The sequence below is a fragment of the Lissotriton helveticus genome, chromosome 10 (assembly GCF_964261635.1).
Source record: "Lissotriton helveticus chromosome 10, aLisHel1.1, whole genome shotgun sequence".
NCBI lineage: Eukaryota > Metazoa > Chordata > Amphibia > Caudata > Salamandridae > Lissotriton > Lissotriton helveticus.
In genome coordinates, this window is record NC_136071.1 from 279,769,575 (window position 1) to 279,789,219 (window position 19,645).

The following is a 19,645-nucleotide window of genomic DNA, read 5'->3' on the forward strand; positions in this document are numbered from 1 at the left end:
TAGGAATTTTAAATTGTTGATTGATTTTATACATTGATATAATTGTTTCTTTTATTAAATGTTTAAAAACATATATATTTATGATTAGGCTATAGAGGAAAAGATTTGACTGATGTATTTGTTGCCTGATCTATGAATTATGAGTGATCCCCTTTGTTCGGTATTCTTTTACTGTTTGTAAATGGCATATTTTAATGAACCCTAAATGTATTAACATCATTTTATGTATTTTTCGTATGAAAATTGTTGTTTGTTGTGTACTTTTATGGCTTTCGTTAGTGGAATAAAGTGGTTTTGATTTTGCCTGGGGCCAGAGGTGGGTGCCTTAGAGGAGCCGTGGTGGGGCCCCAAGGCCCCCAAGGCCCCCGTGGTCCTCGACAGCTCCGCATATGGTGCGGGAGCCGGATTTGCTTCCGCCCGGAAGAATTAGGCACAAATAGCTGCATAAATGTCTGTTCTGTTTCTTTGCCCACAGGAGTGCCAGCACGGAAACAGAACAGAAGTCTGCTCCCACCAGTGGGAGCATGTTTAAATCTCCTGACAGCTGGGAGCAGATTTGCCTTCTCTGCCCATGCTCATGCAAGGTTTGTGTGCTCCTGCCTGCCGGGTAGTTTAAAAGTCCTCAAGCCAGGCGGGAACAAACACGTTTCCATGGCAGCGCTAGAGCAGGTAGGGAAAGCACGGTGTCCCAGGGATGGGCTCCCCGGTACACAGCAACTGAACCAGCCTCGGGAGATGGAGTTCCCAGTGCCTCTAAAGGGTCAGGGAGGGGAGCAGCAAGTCCCCCTCCCTTTAAATTTAATTTTGGTATAGGGTTCCCAAGGCCTACAAAGGCTCAGGGATGGTGGCAGCGCTGCCTTTCCCCTTTTAAACACCAGCTGGCCCCAGGGGAAGGGGTCCCCAAGGATTACAAAGGCTTGGGTAAGGTGGGCCCCCCTCTTCTTTTAAAGACTGGCCCCAGAGGGATGGGGTCCCCGGGGTCCAAATTGCCCCCAATTACGCCACCTCCCCAAAATATTTAAAAAATGGTAGGGTGGCATTTTCTTTTTTTTTTTATAAGCTTTGCCATGATCCCACAGGTGTCCCATGAGATCGCTGCAAATATTGCGGATTTTTTTTTATTTTGGCCCGTGGTGGGGGGGGGGTTTCTTCTGGGTCCCATCACAGTGCCTAATGGGGGGGGGGGGGGTATCCTTACCCTGCCCCTCTATATTATTATTTTTTTTTTTTACTTCAAGACAGGGTACTAAATCTCCAAGGCCTGTAATGACTGCCTACAGCATCCTTTCAGAGTGCTCAGAGCACTAACACCTGCTGGAGAATACACCTGTGGGAGCAAATTGGCCCAAGGGAGCAAAGCTTCCCTTGCCAATCAGAATGGTGTATTTTTTAATTGGCGCCCCTGTGAGACTCTTGTAGGAAAACCATTGGACCCAACTGTCCAGATATGCAAATATTTTGAAACCTTAATTTCTCAAAAACTACAGAACAAATTTTCACCAAATCACCAAAAACACACTTACAAGATGTAGCATCCTGACAAATCTGAACTGTCTAAAAAAAAGTCTATTGAAAATGCATGAGTATTTTGCATTTTGTGACCTCCCCCTTTTTCTTGCCACCCGCTTGACGGATCATCCCAAAACTTTCCATGGACAAACTAGGCAAAAAAGAACTTTTTGTGAAGATTCTGCAAACTGCGCAAAAGTTATTGTTATTTGCATACCAAAAAGGCATTTCCTATGGAAATGCTGACCTAACTATGATATATATTGATATATATATATATATATTGTCTCTTCCTCCTTGAAAGCCTCCAAGGCTGAGACGACAAATGCAGGCGGGATTGAAGTATCTTTTTATTGCGACCTCACATCAAATGTGTTTTGGCGATTTTTAATCTTGTTCACCGATGGCAAGACGCCATTTTTTTCACATATTTAAAGTAAAATAACAACCATGTGCCCGTATATAGGGTAAATAGGCTATGGCAAGTTCATTCACTTTGGAAAAGACAATAAAATGACATTTTGGCAAATGAGAGTCCCAGTAGTAACAGCCATACTGAACCAAATATATATATATTTATATATATTGTATAAATTAATTCATCATGGGAATCAATAGATAATAAATTATATATAGTTAATGAATAAATATTATCATTAAAGCCAACAATTCTAAGAAATGTATCTAATTGTATAAAACATCCTTAAAACCTTACTCATGCACAATTATTAAACCTAAACAGTGAGGTAGTAATTGTCTATACATATAGCTACCACAGATTGCCGCTCCTTCCCTCAAACATTCCATTCATTTGTATTTTTGTTCTTCTTTTATTTCTCCCAGATCACCAACACAATAAAGCTCATGTGAACAAATCATATCATGCGCCTGATTGATGTATACCAACCTTCATCTCCCTTATTGCCTCTCACCCAGAGCCCTATTTTGACCTACATGTTTCCAAAGTCATCAAGTGCCAAGCGCAGTTCCCTCACCATAAAATCATTCACCTGGTATTTGTTGATCTGACAACAACAAAAAAACTAACCTTCCAACACTTCATCTAGGACACACTTTTCCCTCACAGAATACTTTTTTGTCTCAGAGTTTCAGGCAGTCCTCAACTATCACAGCATAGATGTGTGTATAAATCCTCTTCAATGTTGAGACCCCCTGGAGTCTTGGTGTTCAATTCAACAATGTATCTTGACTCTAGCTCCCTCAACTTCTTTAACCTGTTGCCTCCTCACACATTTTTGGGAACCGCATCTACCACAAAATATGTAAGACCATCCATCCGTGTTCCCCTTGTGATATTCCTCAAAGTGCCTTGCTACACAGTAAACCTGATCTCGATTTTTGATGGATCTAAGATGTTGTAGAATTCTTTTGTGAACTGGCAGTATTGTACTTCCAATATAGGCCAATTGGCATCGGCATTTTAACATGTATATAGCATACTCAGTCTTGCAATTGTACTGTCCCTTAATGCATTTAGTACGTGATGTTAGGGGAGAAATGTATTGTGTTGTGTTTTTCCCGTGATGTAAAGCTTTGTACCGCCCGCACTTTTGAAACCCTTTTCTCACTGTCAGCCAGGTGTTTTTAACCTCTTTATTACTCTCAGGATTGCTGACCACAAGGTCCTAGCTCTCCTTAAAGTAATGCCTGGCCTGCGCGAGGCTACCTCCCTGACTTTTGGATTATTCCTAATAAGGTGCCAATATTTGTTCATAATAGCTCTGTTAGCCACCTCCTGCGCATTGTAGGTGGTGATAAGACTAACGTTTATTTTATCTCTGACTGGCCTTCCTGTTAAAAAGAATCACTTCTCTGGGTTTGGACTTTGCTTTGGAGATGGCCCTCTAAATACAGTCTTCCATACATCCCCTAGCTTTGAACCTAACTCTCAGGGCATTCACTGCCTTCTCTTCCTCTAGCTTTTAACTGTATGATTTGCTCTCTATTAAATTGCAGGGATGAAAACTTGTTGCATGTAGCAAGGTGTTCCCAGCCATCGGTTTACTAAACAGTTTTGTTTCTAGCCGCTTTCATTCCAAATACACAGTTAGATCAGGAAAGTTCACCTTACTTTTACATAGATTACTGGTGAAGTGCAAATTGAGGTCATTGACATCAATTCTCCCCAGAACTGATCTGGCACTCTCCTCTCTCCTCCTTCCAGAAAAGAAACAGGTTGTCAATGAATCGACTCCAGTGGATGACATGTTCCTCCTATTCCACATGATATTCTGCATGGACCACCTGCTCCTCCCATCAGTCTATATGCATTTCGCATAGCTAGGGCGAAGCAGGTGCCCATCATAGTCCCACATAGTTGTTGAAAAACGTCACCATTAAACTGAAAAAAGTTGCTTGTCAGACACAACTCAATCACTGCTAACAGCATTTTAGTATAGTGCCATTGTTTCAGAGGTCTAGTGCCCAAAAAATGACTCACTGCTCGCTTACCGTCTTTGTGTCGAATACTCGTATATGGTGAAGTAACGTCAGCTATAAGCAGGATGTAGTCTTCCTCCCAGGGAAGATCATACACCCTCTGTAAAAAATCACCAGTGTCTTGTGCATGAGACGGGATGCTCTTAAACTTGTTCAGAAAATGGTCGACTATTGGGCACATTTTCCAAACAGCTACCAATGGCAGAGATAATCAGGTGTCCTGGGGAGGTTATGCTTATTTTTGTGTGTTTTCAGTATTAAATAAAATACAGGAGTAACTGGATGCTTTTGCTTTACAAACTGATATTTATCCTGACTGAGGAGGTCCTGATCTCTCCACTGTTACAATTCAGAGTAAACTTTAGACCATGAGACTTCCATTACTTGTCTAGCCACTCAACAGTAACACATAGCATCATTAAGTTGCGTGAAAGGGGCGTGCCCTGGGTGTTGCTGTGGGTGTTCCTACGCAACACCCATGGATTCTGCTGTATTCCCAGAATTATAACATTTCGTAAACCTGGGAATGTGTCAGAAGCGCAACAAGAAGAAATACTTATATTCCTCCTCGTTTTTTCCTCTTTCTATGCGTGCTGCATTCTGCAGCACATATAGAAAGAGGAAAACACATCACCTGATCGTTTTTGTGCAGGAAGGTGTCCCTTCCTTCACAAAAACAATCTACCCTAAAAAGCAGGCACCCTTGCACTATGGCGCACAGGTGCCAGCATTTGCGCATGGCAGCCAATTGTGCGCCAGCACAGGGGAAGTCATAGGGATGCAACATATTGTTGTAAATATGACGCATCCCTGTGCTTTGAAAGTGACACAGTGCGGCACAGCCAAATGGCTTGTGGTGCCTTGCTGCATTACTTTCTTGTTAATAAAGCCCTCTGGCTTTACTGAGCCACACAGAGTCATGCAAGGTGGCTTTTTGTGGCCTAGTAAATATCACTTAAGCCCCTGCATTGCCTTGTGTCACCTTGTGTGACACAATGGCAACAAAAGGGCTTGGTAAATCTGAGCTGTAATGTTGAAGATGTTTGTTGAATGCTGTCTAACAATGTAATATCAATAGCTGTAAGTGGGAGTAGGTGGCAAATGGCTGAAAACCTTTATCATTTTTAAAAGTAGCCTAGAACTGCAAACATGAAAATAATGCTGAAACTGTCAAAAGCTTGGATTTTATAGTATAAGAAGCACTAGTGTTTCTTGTGAAGAACGGCTCATATCATTATTCTTGCTCATAGGATTTTCCTTTGTTTTCCTCTTCAATTGAAATGTAATGTGATTTGAGCGCATTCACGCATGATTTTGATTTTATTGTACGAGAAAATATTTCTTTTATATAATTTCACATTGTTTACATCAACAATAAGATAATCTTCACATTTTATGTAAATCCTAACAAATATTTGGGATTTATTACTAGCTCTCAAAGGTCTTCATCAATTTGAAATTTGTAGCCGCAGTTTCCGTTCATGTTGTTCACAGAAGGTAGTTCAAAGAAAGACATTTTCATAGTTATAGATAAAACCGAGATGCAGTAATATAATGGGAATATAATTAAATTAGTATGGAAAAGGAAATAAGCTAAAATTGGTGCTCTTGCACCTTTGCTGCATGATATTCTAAAATACCAGGCCTTTTTACTTAGACAAACTCCAGCAGGTTAGACCTGGCCGATTCCTCTCCAGGTTGACCTATGGTTGTTATCCCATGCATCAATTTCCAGTGGGACTACTGTCAGACCTGGCATCCTTGGCATGGTTTCCCCAGTCTTTTTGTCTCAGCCTCCTTTATTATTGCTGTGTGCTGGATTTCGTTTTTGCTGGTCTAGATACTTTGGGCGCTTTGCCACTGCTGATCAGTGCTAAAGTGCAAGTGCTCCCTTTGTAACTAGTGTTTATGGATTGGTGTTTCCAGCTGGGAAAGCTGAAGAAGAAGTACTGCCCCTGTGCTTTGCTGTGTGCTGTGTGGGATTGGCGCGCAGTGGCTGTTTCTGGCAAGGAGAGGACAAAGATTGAACTGTGCTGTGTATCCTGCTTGAAGAAGATCTCTAAGGGCTTAATGTAGAGCTTGCCTCCTGTTCTAAAGTCTCAGGGACACAAAGACTTTGTTTACTCTGTCCTCTTGCACCTGGAACTGCTGTTTCAGCTGCCACAGAGAGAAATAGCAAGACAAAAAACAGATACCTCTTCGACCATGATTGCTACAATATATTTTCAACCCCAGATTATCTTTTATCTGTGGGTAAGTTTGGTTAGTTAAGTACATTTAACACATTTTGATTATCAGTAACACACATTAAAGCCATCATACGTGCACCAAAACTCACAGTGTGATTTTATCAGTAACAATTTTTTTTACTGGTTTTTGCTTTTGTTTTCTTTTTCACAGCAACAAGAATATTTTACTATATACAGTGACAGGGAGACAAAACATATATTACATTGAATTCATTTATCTTAGTCTAAATCACTTAGGTAGTAGTCCTACTATATTTCCAAAGTATTGGATCTCTTTAATATCTACGACCTCTATACAAAAGAATTCCTTGGTCCAAGGTGAAGAGGTCAGAGAGAACCTGTCAAAATCAAAAACATGTGTAGGCTGTCTCCATCCAGCTTAATTGAGAGTCGTTTTGGTATCTGGGAAATTTCAAACAGTGAAGCCCTTGGCCTCAGTGTAGGGGGTGCTGACGCATTTCGACCTTCGTGTAGGGACCGAGAGGATTTTCAGTAGGTCTTCGTCACGGCTGAGAAAATCTGTGTAGGACTTTAGTGCATATCATCGGGTGGCTTGGACTGGTTTCCTGCTCCTGGGCGTGTATCACCTCTTTGGTTTCTTGTAACTCCTTTTCTGTTTTGAAAATGTCTTTCAATATGAGAGAGTTGGGTTTCCGTTGGTCTTTTCGTCCACCTCAGCGTTTCTTGCTCGTCTGTTCGACTGACAGCGTTCAAGGGGGAAATAGCAACATCGACACCATTGACCTTCGCTGCAACCTGCAACAACGATGTGGACCCCGCTTGTGAAGTGCACAAAGCACCTCCCTGACTTGCACCGCAGCCCCAATGCCTTCCGAAGCCACACCCTACCAACTCTGATGCTGTCACCGAGTCTGCTACCTGCACCGGAGCCAAGGGTACCACTCGTAATGCTCACGATGCACCGCCTGACTCACGCCAAAGCCCTAACCTCACTGACGCCAGTGCTTCATCACGCAGCCAATACCCAACATGGGTGACCTCCCAAATCCATCGACCCCTTGCATTTTTGTAAGGAACCAACACCTCTACGCAACAGCGACGTCACCTCCCCAGCAACAGTAAGAAACCAACGCCTCACCTCCCCTTTATCCCAGTAAGGAACTGATGCCTCACCTTCCCTGTGGTCGTAAGAAACCGATGATGCTCTGCGCCAATTAAGCATCCCTTCCCCGATGCTGTGCACAGTCTTTGCTTTCATCGCTTGCCAAGGTTCTGTTCTTTGGGGACCATGTGACTCCGAGCCCAATGCAGCACCCCTTGCGGTCGGGGCAGTACTTTGGGATTTTCATCGGTCACAACGTCGTAATAGCCCCAGGTGGAGCTATTTGTTGCTACAAGCTTTATTTTTGTGAATAACCTATTTTTGATGATATCTTGATATATGTATTGTGGATTTTTGTCGTTGTGATCCTTTTTTGGTTTAGATATCGATTTCCTATTTTTCTTAACTGGTGTGGTGTCCATTTGTAGTGTTTTCACTGTGTTACTGTATATGTGCACAAATACTTTACACACTGCCTCTGAGATAAGCCTGTGAAGCTCCCAAGGGGGTGAGCAGGGGTTGTCTAAGGGTGTAACTCCCTTGCTCTGACTAGAAGCAAGGGTCCCTACTTGTACAGAGGTGCAAACGATTGCCAACTAGAGACCCCATTTTAAACAACTACATACTGTAGCAGTAAGAGCCTTCTTATGAGGAAAGGTGTGCCCTTCATTCTGTCCCTTCAGGTATGAATAAGCTACCAAAAGGGAGAGGTCCAAACAGTCAAAGGGGATAGTCACACACTTCAGCAGGAAGGACTGCCCTATCTGAGAAGTTTTGTTCCGTCCCTTGATGTGCCTATCAGGCTGGTTGAATGCGGGGGCTACAGCAGATCAAGGTGTGGTGGAGATGCATGGTCCAGTAAGAAGCCCTGCCTTCTGGAATATCCTGTTTTGAGCCTGGAGAGTCAATATCATTTTGTGGGATGAAATTACTTCATAGCAGGCCACCTACAGCTGCAGTCACCTTCAGTGTGCAGAAGCCATACCAGTGCCTCTGGCCTCACCAGCCGCTTCCCGGTTCAGCGATTCTAGTACAGCCTCAGCAGTGGTCTGCACCAGAGAATGCTGCCGATGCTTCCAGTGCTGAGCACTATCCAGCTGGTTGTCTCAGAGTGCGGCAGCAATACCAAGTATCTCTGGTCTCATTATCTCTGTGCCACACAGAAGCTCTGCGGAGTGCTGCTTTGGAGCTCTGAGGTCGTGGCGGGCGAGGAACTTCTTTTCCTCTTGTGAAATTTGTAAGTATAAAGCCACATGTTAATCATTGTTAGTGCAAATAGCGCATATCTATAGTGTGGGCTGTTCCAAAAAGTTAACATTTCAGGTAAGTAATGGCTGAAGAAGGCTGACCTATCACCACTCTTTTGAACATTGTGTTTTTTTTGTTTGGTCTAGCAGAAAGCTGTCTCTTTCCCAGACCTCAAAGGGATAAATCTAATACTGATGAGATGAAACACAATGTTGTGTACTGTTTTGTGAAAATAAATTGGAGCATATTCACTGATATGGCTTTCAGTTTGTGACTATTTTGTAAATATGTTTAGAGAGTATAAGGAAATTCTACGGCAAACTTATAAACTGCAATCTAATGGAACAAAGACATTTGATGACTGTATCACCAAGTATATCCACATTTGACAATATGAAACTAATTCACTCATAACGATTATATAACAAGAGCAGTAGACAAACTCAAAACAACTTGAGCTGGCCACAAAATGTGTCAAGTTGAAGCAGATAATCAGTCACAGTATCGAGTTATCAGTCAAAATCACTTTATTCAGTTAATTAAAATCATAAAAGTACACTACAAAAAATATGATAAAAACATTAAAAACATATACACAATACTTTTAGGACATGATCTTCTGCAGCAGAAACATCTGACTGATTGACTGACTGCTAGTCATAGTATCCATTAAAAGATACATTTGGTGGGATGTGGAGGGAGTTGTGGAGGAGTGGACCCATGTTGGCACTTCCGCACCTTTCATGCAAAACACAAACTCCCTCACCAGCTGAGCTGTGTAATGTTGTTGGTCTCTAATATACTTGGAATGGCAGTAATGCATCTTCGTCGTCACTTATTGCTGACACAGCAGCTTTGATACGCATACTAAGTTAATCTTTTGTGAATTTTTCCTGATCGCACACACAGGTCCTTTAAATGGGGAGAGTCAGACCCCATTCCTTACGAGGTCTACGGACATGCGGTAATTTCACAAGATGATCTGGTCTACGTCATTGGTGGGAAAGGAGCTGACAAGTGAGTACAACCTTTCTCTCTGATATACGTCAGTAAGTTCAGAGCAGCAAAAATGTTGGGAGTGGTGCATGGGTTGGGTGAAAGCTAGAGTGCGTAAAGTCCTATTGTATCATCATGGGAACTGAGAGTCAAGAAGAAGGAATGACTTGGATATAAATGGTACTTTCATCAGTAGTTTTACACCGTACATGACCCTGGTCCTATTAACACTGGGCACAATGCTGAATTCTGCATTGACCGAAAACACTTTAACTCGGACAATTGACTGCATTGATAAGTTTACATTTTAACGTGGACTTGACAGAGGTGGATATTTGTAGAAAAAAAAGATTTTTCTATGACCTTTTATGTATCTGAATGTGGATTTTTTGGACTTATAAGCCAAACAGTTTTTTTACCATAATACATGTTTATTCAACGTTTTTATTATTGATCTATAAAGTCACTTATTTACTTACTAGAGATATAAATGTGTTTGTTGTATTAAGAAGGGAATGTTACTGGTTGTGACAACATTGTTATGGGTTGTTAAGACTACCAGGGGCGTTCTGAGTTGTAATACTGTCATAAGAAGGCAGGGGGACATTCATCAGCTTTGCAAAGGCTTCCATGTGTGGTGAGAAGTCAGCCATTGTATTTGTTAAGCTATTCAAGGGGGTGGGATGACAATCATAAAGGTTGTTACTGCACTCATAATTCATGCATTGACGTCATTCGTAGATATTGTAAAGTGCCTCTTATTGGGTTTTTTTCAAGTATTTTTTGCTTTCTGCTTTCAATGTGCACCATGAAAGCAGATTTAATGGAGATGACAGCAGCAAGTGTGGATCTTAGGCTTGTGACTAGCCATAGGAAGAGTGAGAATAGTCGCATTGGATGAAGTGACTGGTGCAGTATATGTGAAGGCAGTAATGGGTTTGTTTCACGTGTGACCTTAACTGAATTTTACTCTCCCTGCTCAGGAAATGCTTAAAGAAGATGTACGTCTACAACCCAAAGAAGTTTGAGTGGAAAGAGCTGGCACCCATGAAAACCGCCCGCTCTCTCTTCGGTGCTACCCTGCACCAGGGCAAGATCATCGTGGCAGCTGGCGTCACGGACACAGGCCTCACAGGCACGGTCGAGTCCTACAACATTGCAACCAATAAGTAGGTACACCCTGCAGCAAACTATAGAGCTATATCTGTGTATTTATTCAGAGATTTGGGCCCAGATTTACAAACATTGTGTTGGGTTTGTGTTAATTTTTCAATGCAAACCCAATGCATAGTTTAGAGTTGGATTTATAATATAATGCGAATCACGATTTGCATTCGAGTGTAATCAAAAGTAACATAAAGCTGCACAATGCTCTGCCTTGCATTATTTTGGTCAAAGGGGCGTTCCATGGGTGTTCCCAGGAAACCATCAATGGGGTTCGATGCAAATCCCTATCTACTAAGGGCCTCATTTACGAGGCACTAGCAGCACTTTTGCGCCGCTGGAGCATCACTTTTTTGACTCTCCGGTGGCGCAATGTGCCACAGCACATTTACAAGTCCACGCAAAGCCACCTTACGTGGTTTTTCCTGGCCTTATATATATGTGCCCCTTTAACGCAGAACACTGCGTGAAAGGGGTGTTCCATGGGTGTTGCTGTGGGTGTTCCCATGCAACACCCATGAAATCTGAAGCATTCCCAGATTTACTAGGAATCACAAACCTGGGAATCCGTCAGATTCGAATGCCACCCCAGGGGTGTCGTTAGGTAGGCGCAACAAAGGGAAATATCCTTATTTCTCCTCCTTTTTTCTGCAGCACACATAGAAGGAGGAAATCGCTTCCATTGATTGAGTTTGTGCAGAAAGGTGTTCCTTCCTGCACAAAATCAATCATCCCTGGATTGAAGGCACCCATGCAACATGACGCAAGGGTGCCAGCATTGGCACTAGGCTGTTTTTTTTAATCTCTGATGCAGGGGTCATTACAGGGATGCAGCGTATTTTAGTAAATACTGTGCATTCCTGCACTTTTAGAATGACGTAGCTCTGTGTAGAGAAGGAACTCCCAAAATTAGAAGTAGCAGTAGATCCCGATGCTTGGGTGGACCACTTTTCAAACATCTTTAAACAAGATGAAGAACTTACACTGCATCCGGCTGATAACTCCTTACAACCAACTTATCCCATTCAGATAAGCTTTGAACATAATGAAATCATCAAAGCTCTCAAAAAGTCAAAATCTGGAAAAGCCCCAGGTCCGGACGGGGTCCGAGTAGACCTATTCAAGCTCGAATTGGATTTATGGTCCCCTGTTTTGACAAGAGTACTCGAAGCGACCACCCAGGCAGGACTAGTTGAATCGTGGTCATCATCGATTTTGGTACCTATTTTTAAAAAAGGTGACCGTAGTAACCTAGGGTGTTATCGGCCCATATCGCTTTTGGATACACTTGGCAAGATAGCAGGGCGTATCCTTCTGGAACGCCTCCAATGTTGGGCAGAAGTAAACAGCATAGTCTCAGACTTGCAATATGGTTTCAGGGAAGGACTTGGGACAGTCGGCCAAGTATTAAACCTTACTTTGTTAATGGAAAAATATGTGTCGGGAAAAGGTGGGCCACTGTACATGGTCTACGTAGACCATAGTGCAGCATTCAACTGCGTAAGCCACTCAAAACTTTGGGCAAAAATTATGGATATGGGAGTTGAACCCGCACTGGTTAATTTTTTAAGAGAACTTTACTCCAACGCAACAGCAAGGGTCAGATTTGGGTTAGATGGAGACCTCACCAAGTCATTCAAGGTACAGAGGGGGGTCAGGCTGGTGTGCGTCCTGGCCCCCTTCCTTTTTATTTTGTATACCAACAGCCTTGAACAAGAAATGGTGAGAGACAGTAAAGACCTGCCTGCCATTCAGCGTCGTCCAATACCGGCATTATTGTATGCCGACGACGCTGTCATCTTGGCAAGAACCCCTGTCCAACTTCAGCGATCGGTGGACAGATACTGTGAGTACATGTCCTCTCTGAACTTAAAAGTAAATATAAAGAAAACTTTTACTATGACTGTGGGGGCTAAGGAAAAAGAGCAAAAAAAAGTATATATAAATTAATAATTCTGTCCTAGATACGACGACTTCTTATCCTTATCTAGAAATCCTGGTTAATAGCAAATTAACATGGTCAAAAGCCATTGACACAAGGAAACTATCCTTCCTTAGGGCCACAGCAGCGCTAACTGCTTTTTCCCAAAAACTTGGGAAGAGAGCACCCGAGGAAATGTGAAATATATTTCAGGCAAAATGTATTAGCGTTGCCAGTTACGGCGTGGGTGTATGGGGATATTCAAATACAGATGACTTACAGAGAGTCGAGAACTCTTTTCTTCGTTATCTCCTCTCAGTCCCCAGAAGTACAACGACATACGGGTGTCACCTAGAACTAGGCATGGACTACATCACGGACATCTTAAAAATCCAACCTATAATGATGTGGAGGCGTATCTGGACTAACAACCAATGCCTCCTAACTAGAGCCCTCATTGAGGATTGTATGTCATTAGATAAATCACACAAAATAAGATGGTTGGAATACGTAAAATTGTTTTTCAACGATCTGGGCATCCCAAGCTTTTTTTCTGACCCAATTACGATTTCCAAAATTCCAAAAAAAGAATTAAAAAGGTCATGTTTGTCACACATGAGAGACCTCAGATTGGTTCAAGAAGCTGGTAAAAATTCAGTCAAACACCTACTGTCTATTCAAACCACCTTCTCGTTACAGCCATATTTAAAATACGATCTGAACCATTTTGAAAAATTCCTATTGACTAGATATAGACTGGACAATTTTTACAGGCTTATCTCATTTCCAAAATAAAATGACTGGTCGACTCATCTTTCACCCTGTCCCTGTGATTCGGTTTCCATTCAAAGTAATATTCACACAGTATTTTTTTTGCAAATTCTTTGCAGCTCCCCGTACTCATTGAATAATTCCAATAATAAAGATTATGGGACTTCGAACATTCCGTCCAGCCTTCCTAGCTTTGCAAATGCTGGAAAATGAAATGTATGCCAAATCGATCGCTTCCTTTTTAAAATTCTGTATTAATCATCGTTCTAATCTCAATACTGAGTGATTATTATGTCTAAATGAATGTAACTAATGTGTAAATCAATCTTTTAAATTTTTTTATTGTATTTTAATCGGAAAAAATGTTTTTATTGTTCTTTTATGGTGTTCTTCGAAAACCGAATAAAGATGATTTTGATTGATTGATTGAATGACGTAGCGAAGCACTGCAAAATTGCTTGCAACACCACGCTGCGCCATTCTATTGTAAATGTGGCCCAAAGAGTTTTAGTCAGGGATTTGCATCCAAATCCTACGCCTCCTTGAGTTAAACTTAGAGCGGAGCAATGTTTTCATTTCTCCTTGTTTTTCCCTCTGTGCATGTGTGATGCATTATACAATACACATATGGAGTGGAAAATGCGTTAAAGCATATATTTTTTTTTTACTAGAAGGGACCCCTTCCTGTACAACAACAATAATTACCACAACGCAGACACCCTAGCATTATGACGCAAGGTTGCCTTTTGTTGGCGCATGTCAGTCAAACGTGCGCCAGCTCAGGAAAAAAAGCAAAAGAGTTCTATATCTTAGTAGTATAGCGCTGTTTTCAGTCTCCCGTTCACATAAGGCAACACAGGAACTTTAATTGCTGTGCTTCGTTGCGTTATTGTTTTGTAAATCTGAGCCTACATATCTTTGCAAAAGTGCAAGTCCACCTTCATGTGACATTTCTATTGTGTGCTGACTGGGAAGAGGTATATAGTGCCCGGCTATTGGTTCAGGTGTAAAGGCCTTGTAGCAGCATTGAAATGGTCCACAAAGTAATACACAGCTCTCACTTGCAGGACATTGACTCTGAAAGGCTGTCAGGGCTTGAGAAGAGTCAGTGTGACTGACTCTACGCCAACTCTTCTGACCTTTTAGAGGCATTGGCCTGCTGGATGAATATCCAGTTTAAATTCAAGGCCAGTCTGCCTTTTCCTCAGAATAACTTGTAGCAGGCACTGTTGAGACTCTAGGCTTTCGTGAAAGCAGGAAACCGAGGTGAAGGTGGCTAAGTGAGAGTCTCAGAGAAGGAGACAGAATATGGACTATGTATAGATATTTATATATAATAAACCTAGCTGGGAAGCAATGGGCTCTTAACACGGCTGGGTGTCAAAGGAGTGAAACAAATATATACTGGTGGGATCTGGCTATTAGGTTGTAGTGAGTTTGGGTATAGTGTTTCTTGAAAAGATGTGTCTTAGGTTTTTCCTGTATTTCAGGGGGTCTAAGACGTTCTTATGACAATGAGGTTGCTGTTCCCTATCCTGGGTACGTGAATGATGAATACCTGTCTTCTGGTTGTTGCCTTCTTGCAGCTTTTAGTCAGCAGCTTAATGGTGTCTTGACTTCTGGTATGGCGCTGTCTGTTACAAGTTGGTAGTTTCTTAGCCATGGGTTGGGTACTCTTAGCTGTACTTAACCTCTTCATGGAAAGAGACGTATTCTCGCAAATAACAGTCAAATTTCTTGTTTCTATTCCACTCTTCAACTTAGCGAAAAATGGACAGTGTGTTCTCACAGAAAACATCTACCTGGCAGCTGTAAGATCAGTAAACTAGCACAACAGCTCTGTAGAGCGGAGAGCAGGGACAATGAACTCAATCTGTTATGGAAGAGATTTTCTGAGGGGTTGTAGGGTCTAAGGTGAGTCCTTTAGAAGTGGGTCCCTTTTGTTGCTACAGTAAGGATTTAGTCCAACTTTTCTCAATGTGAAATTCAAGCAAAAGGCCCCACATCCCTTCCATGTTAGGCTAATTTGACACACTTGACTCAGGATTGACACATACCAAGAAAGATATCTGTAAAATGGCTGCTGTGCTAGATATGCGTAACATGTGCAAACTTCTTTCACCAGGTGGGAAGCATTCCCCGAGTTCCCCCAAGAGCGCAGTTCCCTCAGCCTTGTCAGCATGAAGGGCACGCTTTACGCCATCGGCGGGTTTGCTACCATTGAAAACGAAGAAGGGGAATTGGTTCCAACGGAAATGACAGATATCTGGAGGTAAGCTATTGTACAGAACAACATGTTACTGGCAGTGGCTAAAATGTCTTGTGCTCTATGTTTCACATGACACGAGGAGCCCAGCTCTCACATTTAATTGTTGATTGCCTGATTATTGAACATGGTCTCAATTGGTTCTAGGACTTTATACGCTGGGAAATCCACAGACGCATTTATTACGCCAATGGCTGTCTTACATTGACTTCGGCCCTTATTGTGCATGTATTCCCTTATCCTCACCATCCTCATATTTTTATGTGTGTCCATGTGTCAAACTTATGAGGGCTTTTTTTCAGGTTTTATGGGAAATGGCAATTTCAATGAGGAAAGGGGTGTAGGCACACCCCTGCGGTGCCGGGGGGCAGGGGCAACCCCAGGGGGCCCACATTCAGCCCAAAGCTAATGATATATATATATGATCCCAAGGGCCCCTCTTCATATTTTAAAGGGAGGGCATCATTTTGTGTTACGCCACAGAATGGGGATGGAGTACTACCCAGTTTTAAAGCCAAGTTCAACATTGTGAATGTAGGCGGCCTCTGTGCTTTTCTTGTGATACAGTTGGTGGGCCCGCTTTTCCTTCTTCAGAGTTTTGTTTTTTTGTGTATTATGGGGTCTTGCCTTACACCCCACTGCCCTCTTGTGCACCCTGTGCCCCTAGATATGTTCTCCATCTGCTTCTGCCACACCATGTTTTCTGGTAAGGGAGAAGCGGGGGGCAGTTTCAAGGCAGCAGTTCAAATGAGTCTGTATACCATCACAATTATCAAGACACAAACACAATCATCCTTGAAAATGTAAATTTGGAATTTTAACAAAAGCTTGGAGGCATTTTAACCCTATCAACCAGCAAATACCTTCCAGTCATATAAATACCAGCGTCAATAAACAGCAGATAAATTACTCAGTCCCTCTGCATTTTAATACCGGAGGCATGTTGGAGGTTGCGCTAATGCTCTTGCATCCTACCGTCTTTTTTCAAATTAAAATATTAAAAAGACTTTCATTTTGTTCCTCAACTGTGTCAGCTAAATATTCGTATTAAACATGGTTCATCCTTACATGCCACGTACACCATAGATGTGCCCAGACTGAAACTGCCTGAATCACCACTCCGTGCCCCAGATATACTAAGCTTTTGCACCAGGGTTGTGTCACTTTTGGGGAGCAGCCCAGGTGCAAATTCCATTTTGGCATTTACTAAGCCACGAAAAGTCAATTTGCTAGTCTTTGCCTGGTTTAGTAAATAGAAAGTAACACAACACAGCTCATAGCAATGCCTTGCATTACTTTGCGTCAGGTAGGCGTTACATGGGTGAAGCATGGGCATTCCGGTGCATCCAACATATATTTTGACGCAAACCCAGGTTTACAAAGGCTCATAAACCTGAGTTTGCACCAAATTATGTGATTACCAATCTGAATACCTTTATTTCTCCTTGTTACTTCCTCCTTTCATGAAAGCTGCAATCAGCAGAACACACAGAAAGAGGAATATGCCTCTTAGGATTGTCTTTGTGCAGGAAGGTATTACTTCCTGCACAAAACCAGTACTGGCTGTAAGTGCTCCTGAATTGGTGCGAGCCAGCACACGGTGTGCCAACTCTAGGAGAGCAGAAGTGCATCATGTCTTAGTAGACATAGCATATAAGTGTCGTCTCCCTTTCAAGCAATGCACAGGGCAAGTTGCCCTGTTCCATTACATTGTGTGGAATATTTGTAAAGCTGTCTGTGGATCACCGGTTTATCATGGGAACATTAAATTCTTCCAGACAAGTTGGTATCCAATTCTTTTCTACCTTTTCACTCTTTGTTCTCCCTCGCCTAGGGCTTACCTCAGGTTAGGTCTCCCATTGGTACAGAGAGCTTCAGAGAATTTTAGCATTTATAATGGTTTCTTTGTTATACATGTTTGGGCATGAAATTTAGAAAAATGCATAGTTACCTGCTTTGGGCAGCAGCAAGGAGTGATTTACCGGAAAATTCCCAAAAATGTACAAGAAAGTAGCAAATATTTCTCAATGGAGTATACATTAGTGTGACGAAGAAAGGCCTTTTAGGAGAGTTGAAAGAATATACATGACCTTCACATTCCTTTCAATTAGTGGAAACTTAGACAATCAAGTACCATGTCCTAATAACAGAAACATTCCAACTGGTCCCAAACATCATAGAACCGCTTCTCGTAGTGCCTTTGTCAATATTTCGAACAGGAATCTAGTATTGTCGGATGTCACTCCTCAGACAGTTCATCAAACCTGACTTTAAATATCTTGACTGGAGGCTCAAGGACAACATCTGCAGGAATTCCCTCTATTGCCATATCCTGTCCAATCCCATGGAAGGCAGGAGAAGGAGAAGCTTCTTGAAGGCCTTCGAAATGTTATTATAGGAAGTCCCGCCTCAGAAGCAGGAAGTACTGGTCAGTATACATGGCGAGAGACATCAGGGTGTCAGAGGCTTTCTCAAAGGTGAACATCTCCCCGGTCCGCATAAATATCCAGGACAGTTGTTTGAAAAAATAAGTTAAATATTTAAATATCTCTTTTAAAACTAAGACTTACAACTGGGTGTTCAAATAAAAAAAACAAAATATTTTTTTATATTTAATTACCAGTCATACACATGCAGTGAAAAAAAAGAGCAGTGAAACCACGGTGGTGTATTAATTAAGCAATATATCTCAGAAACTCTAGTCAGAAGGACACGTGGGGTCTATTAGTATTATGTTGTATTATGGTTGCAGGTGTGGCCAGTAACGTTTTAAAATAAATACCACATGGTTGGTCGTTGGGACACCAGGGGCCGCATTATACAAAGTGCCCCGGGGGCCCAACAGGCATTTGCGCCCGCTTTGCGTGCCCCAGGGTACTTTGGCATTATAGAAGGGACCCCAGACACTTGTTCAGCCCCTTCTGCAATACAGGTAGTGCTGGCACACATATAGCACCAGTGCTCTTATCAGAGGGCGTTCCTTCATTGGCATAGGGGTGTGGCCCTATACAAATGAGGGAATCTCTTTGCCCTGCACCCGCACCATATTATAGATGTGGGCGCAGAGGTATAAAAGCTCTCAGGAGGCGCACTATCAGTGTGCCACCTAAAATGTGGCACACTGTCAGTGTCCCCCTGATGGCAGCCCTCTGTAGGGGGTCCCTTGAACGCCTCAGACATCCCCTTGCAGGTGGGTGCAGTCACTCACTACACCTAGCTGCAAGATCGCATATCCCTCTTAAAAGTGCAGGCAGGTTGCCACCTGCACAGTGAAACACTCTGTATTTCACTTGAATGCACTGCCCCCTGGGCAGCACAACTTTGCAGCTGCCCTGGGGCAACACATTCAGTATATTACATCACACTCTCCTTGTTTACACAAAAGGTGCACTTGATGCAAACAAGGAAAATATGCCGTAATGTGAAATACGTCCTCTGATGTTTTAACCTCCACTCCGAACTCATGCCATTTGTTTCCTGTGTATCCTGAACCCCACTCCAATTGACATGTGAGCCTCCTACCATTCTATTTCCAGCATACGCTATGCTTATCCCCCACCTTTCAGATCAGTGCTGCTCGCTCCCTCCCCTCTGCCGTATTCTACCTAACCAAGATGGACCAATTCAACTAGACATGAAGGAAGGACCCACCCAATATACTGGAAAGCTGAAGTCCCCCTCACCCCCTACATGGTGAAATCCCCTCATATTTCACGAAGCCAATGCACTAAGAGTTTGGTCTAAAGATGTGGTCCTCATTTTGTCAACCTTGGCAGAGAAAAAGCTCGAGTTGCCTTATATTTGAATTGCATTAGTGACCCCTATTCTATGACCAGATCCACTGGGAATTATGGTAGAAGAGGTCCAGATTATACAGCAGGGTTGAATAAATTATGCAGCAGGAAAAGTCAAGTTATGTGGCATAACTCAACACATTGCACAATCTTTCACTATTTTCTCATGTGGGTAAACATTTCCTCCTATTTGACATGTTTAAG

The 19,645-nt window shown here is 42.4% G+C and overlaps 1 protein-coding gene across 1 annotated transcript in view; it reads left to right on the forward strand.

Annotated features, from left to right (window-relative positions):
• Positions 1 to 19,645, forward strand: part of KLHL40 (kelch like family member 40) — a 45,036-nt gene that overhangs the window by 22,682 nt on the left and 2,709 nt on the right. The window contains exons 3-5 of the mRNA XM_078665311.1: positions 9,439 to 9,546; positions 10,509 to 10,694; positions 15,507 to 15,653. Coding sequence (XP_078521437.1) covers positions 9,439 to 9,546; positions 10,509 to 10,694; positions 15,507 to 15,653 — 441 coding nt within the window. The remainder of the gene's footprint in view (positions 1 to 9,438; positions 9,547 to 10,508; positions 10,695 to 15,506; positions 15,654 to 19,645) is intronic.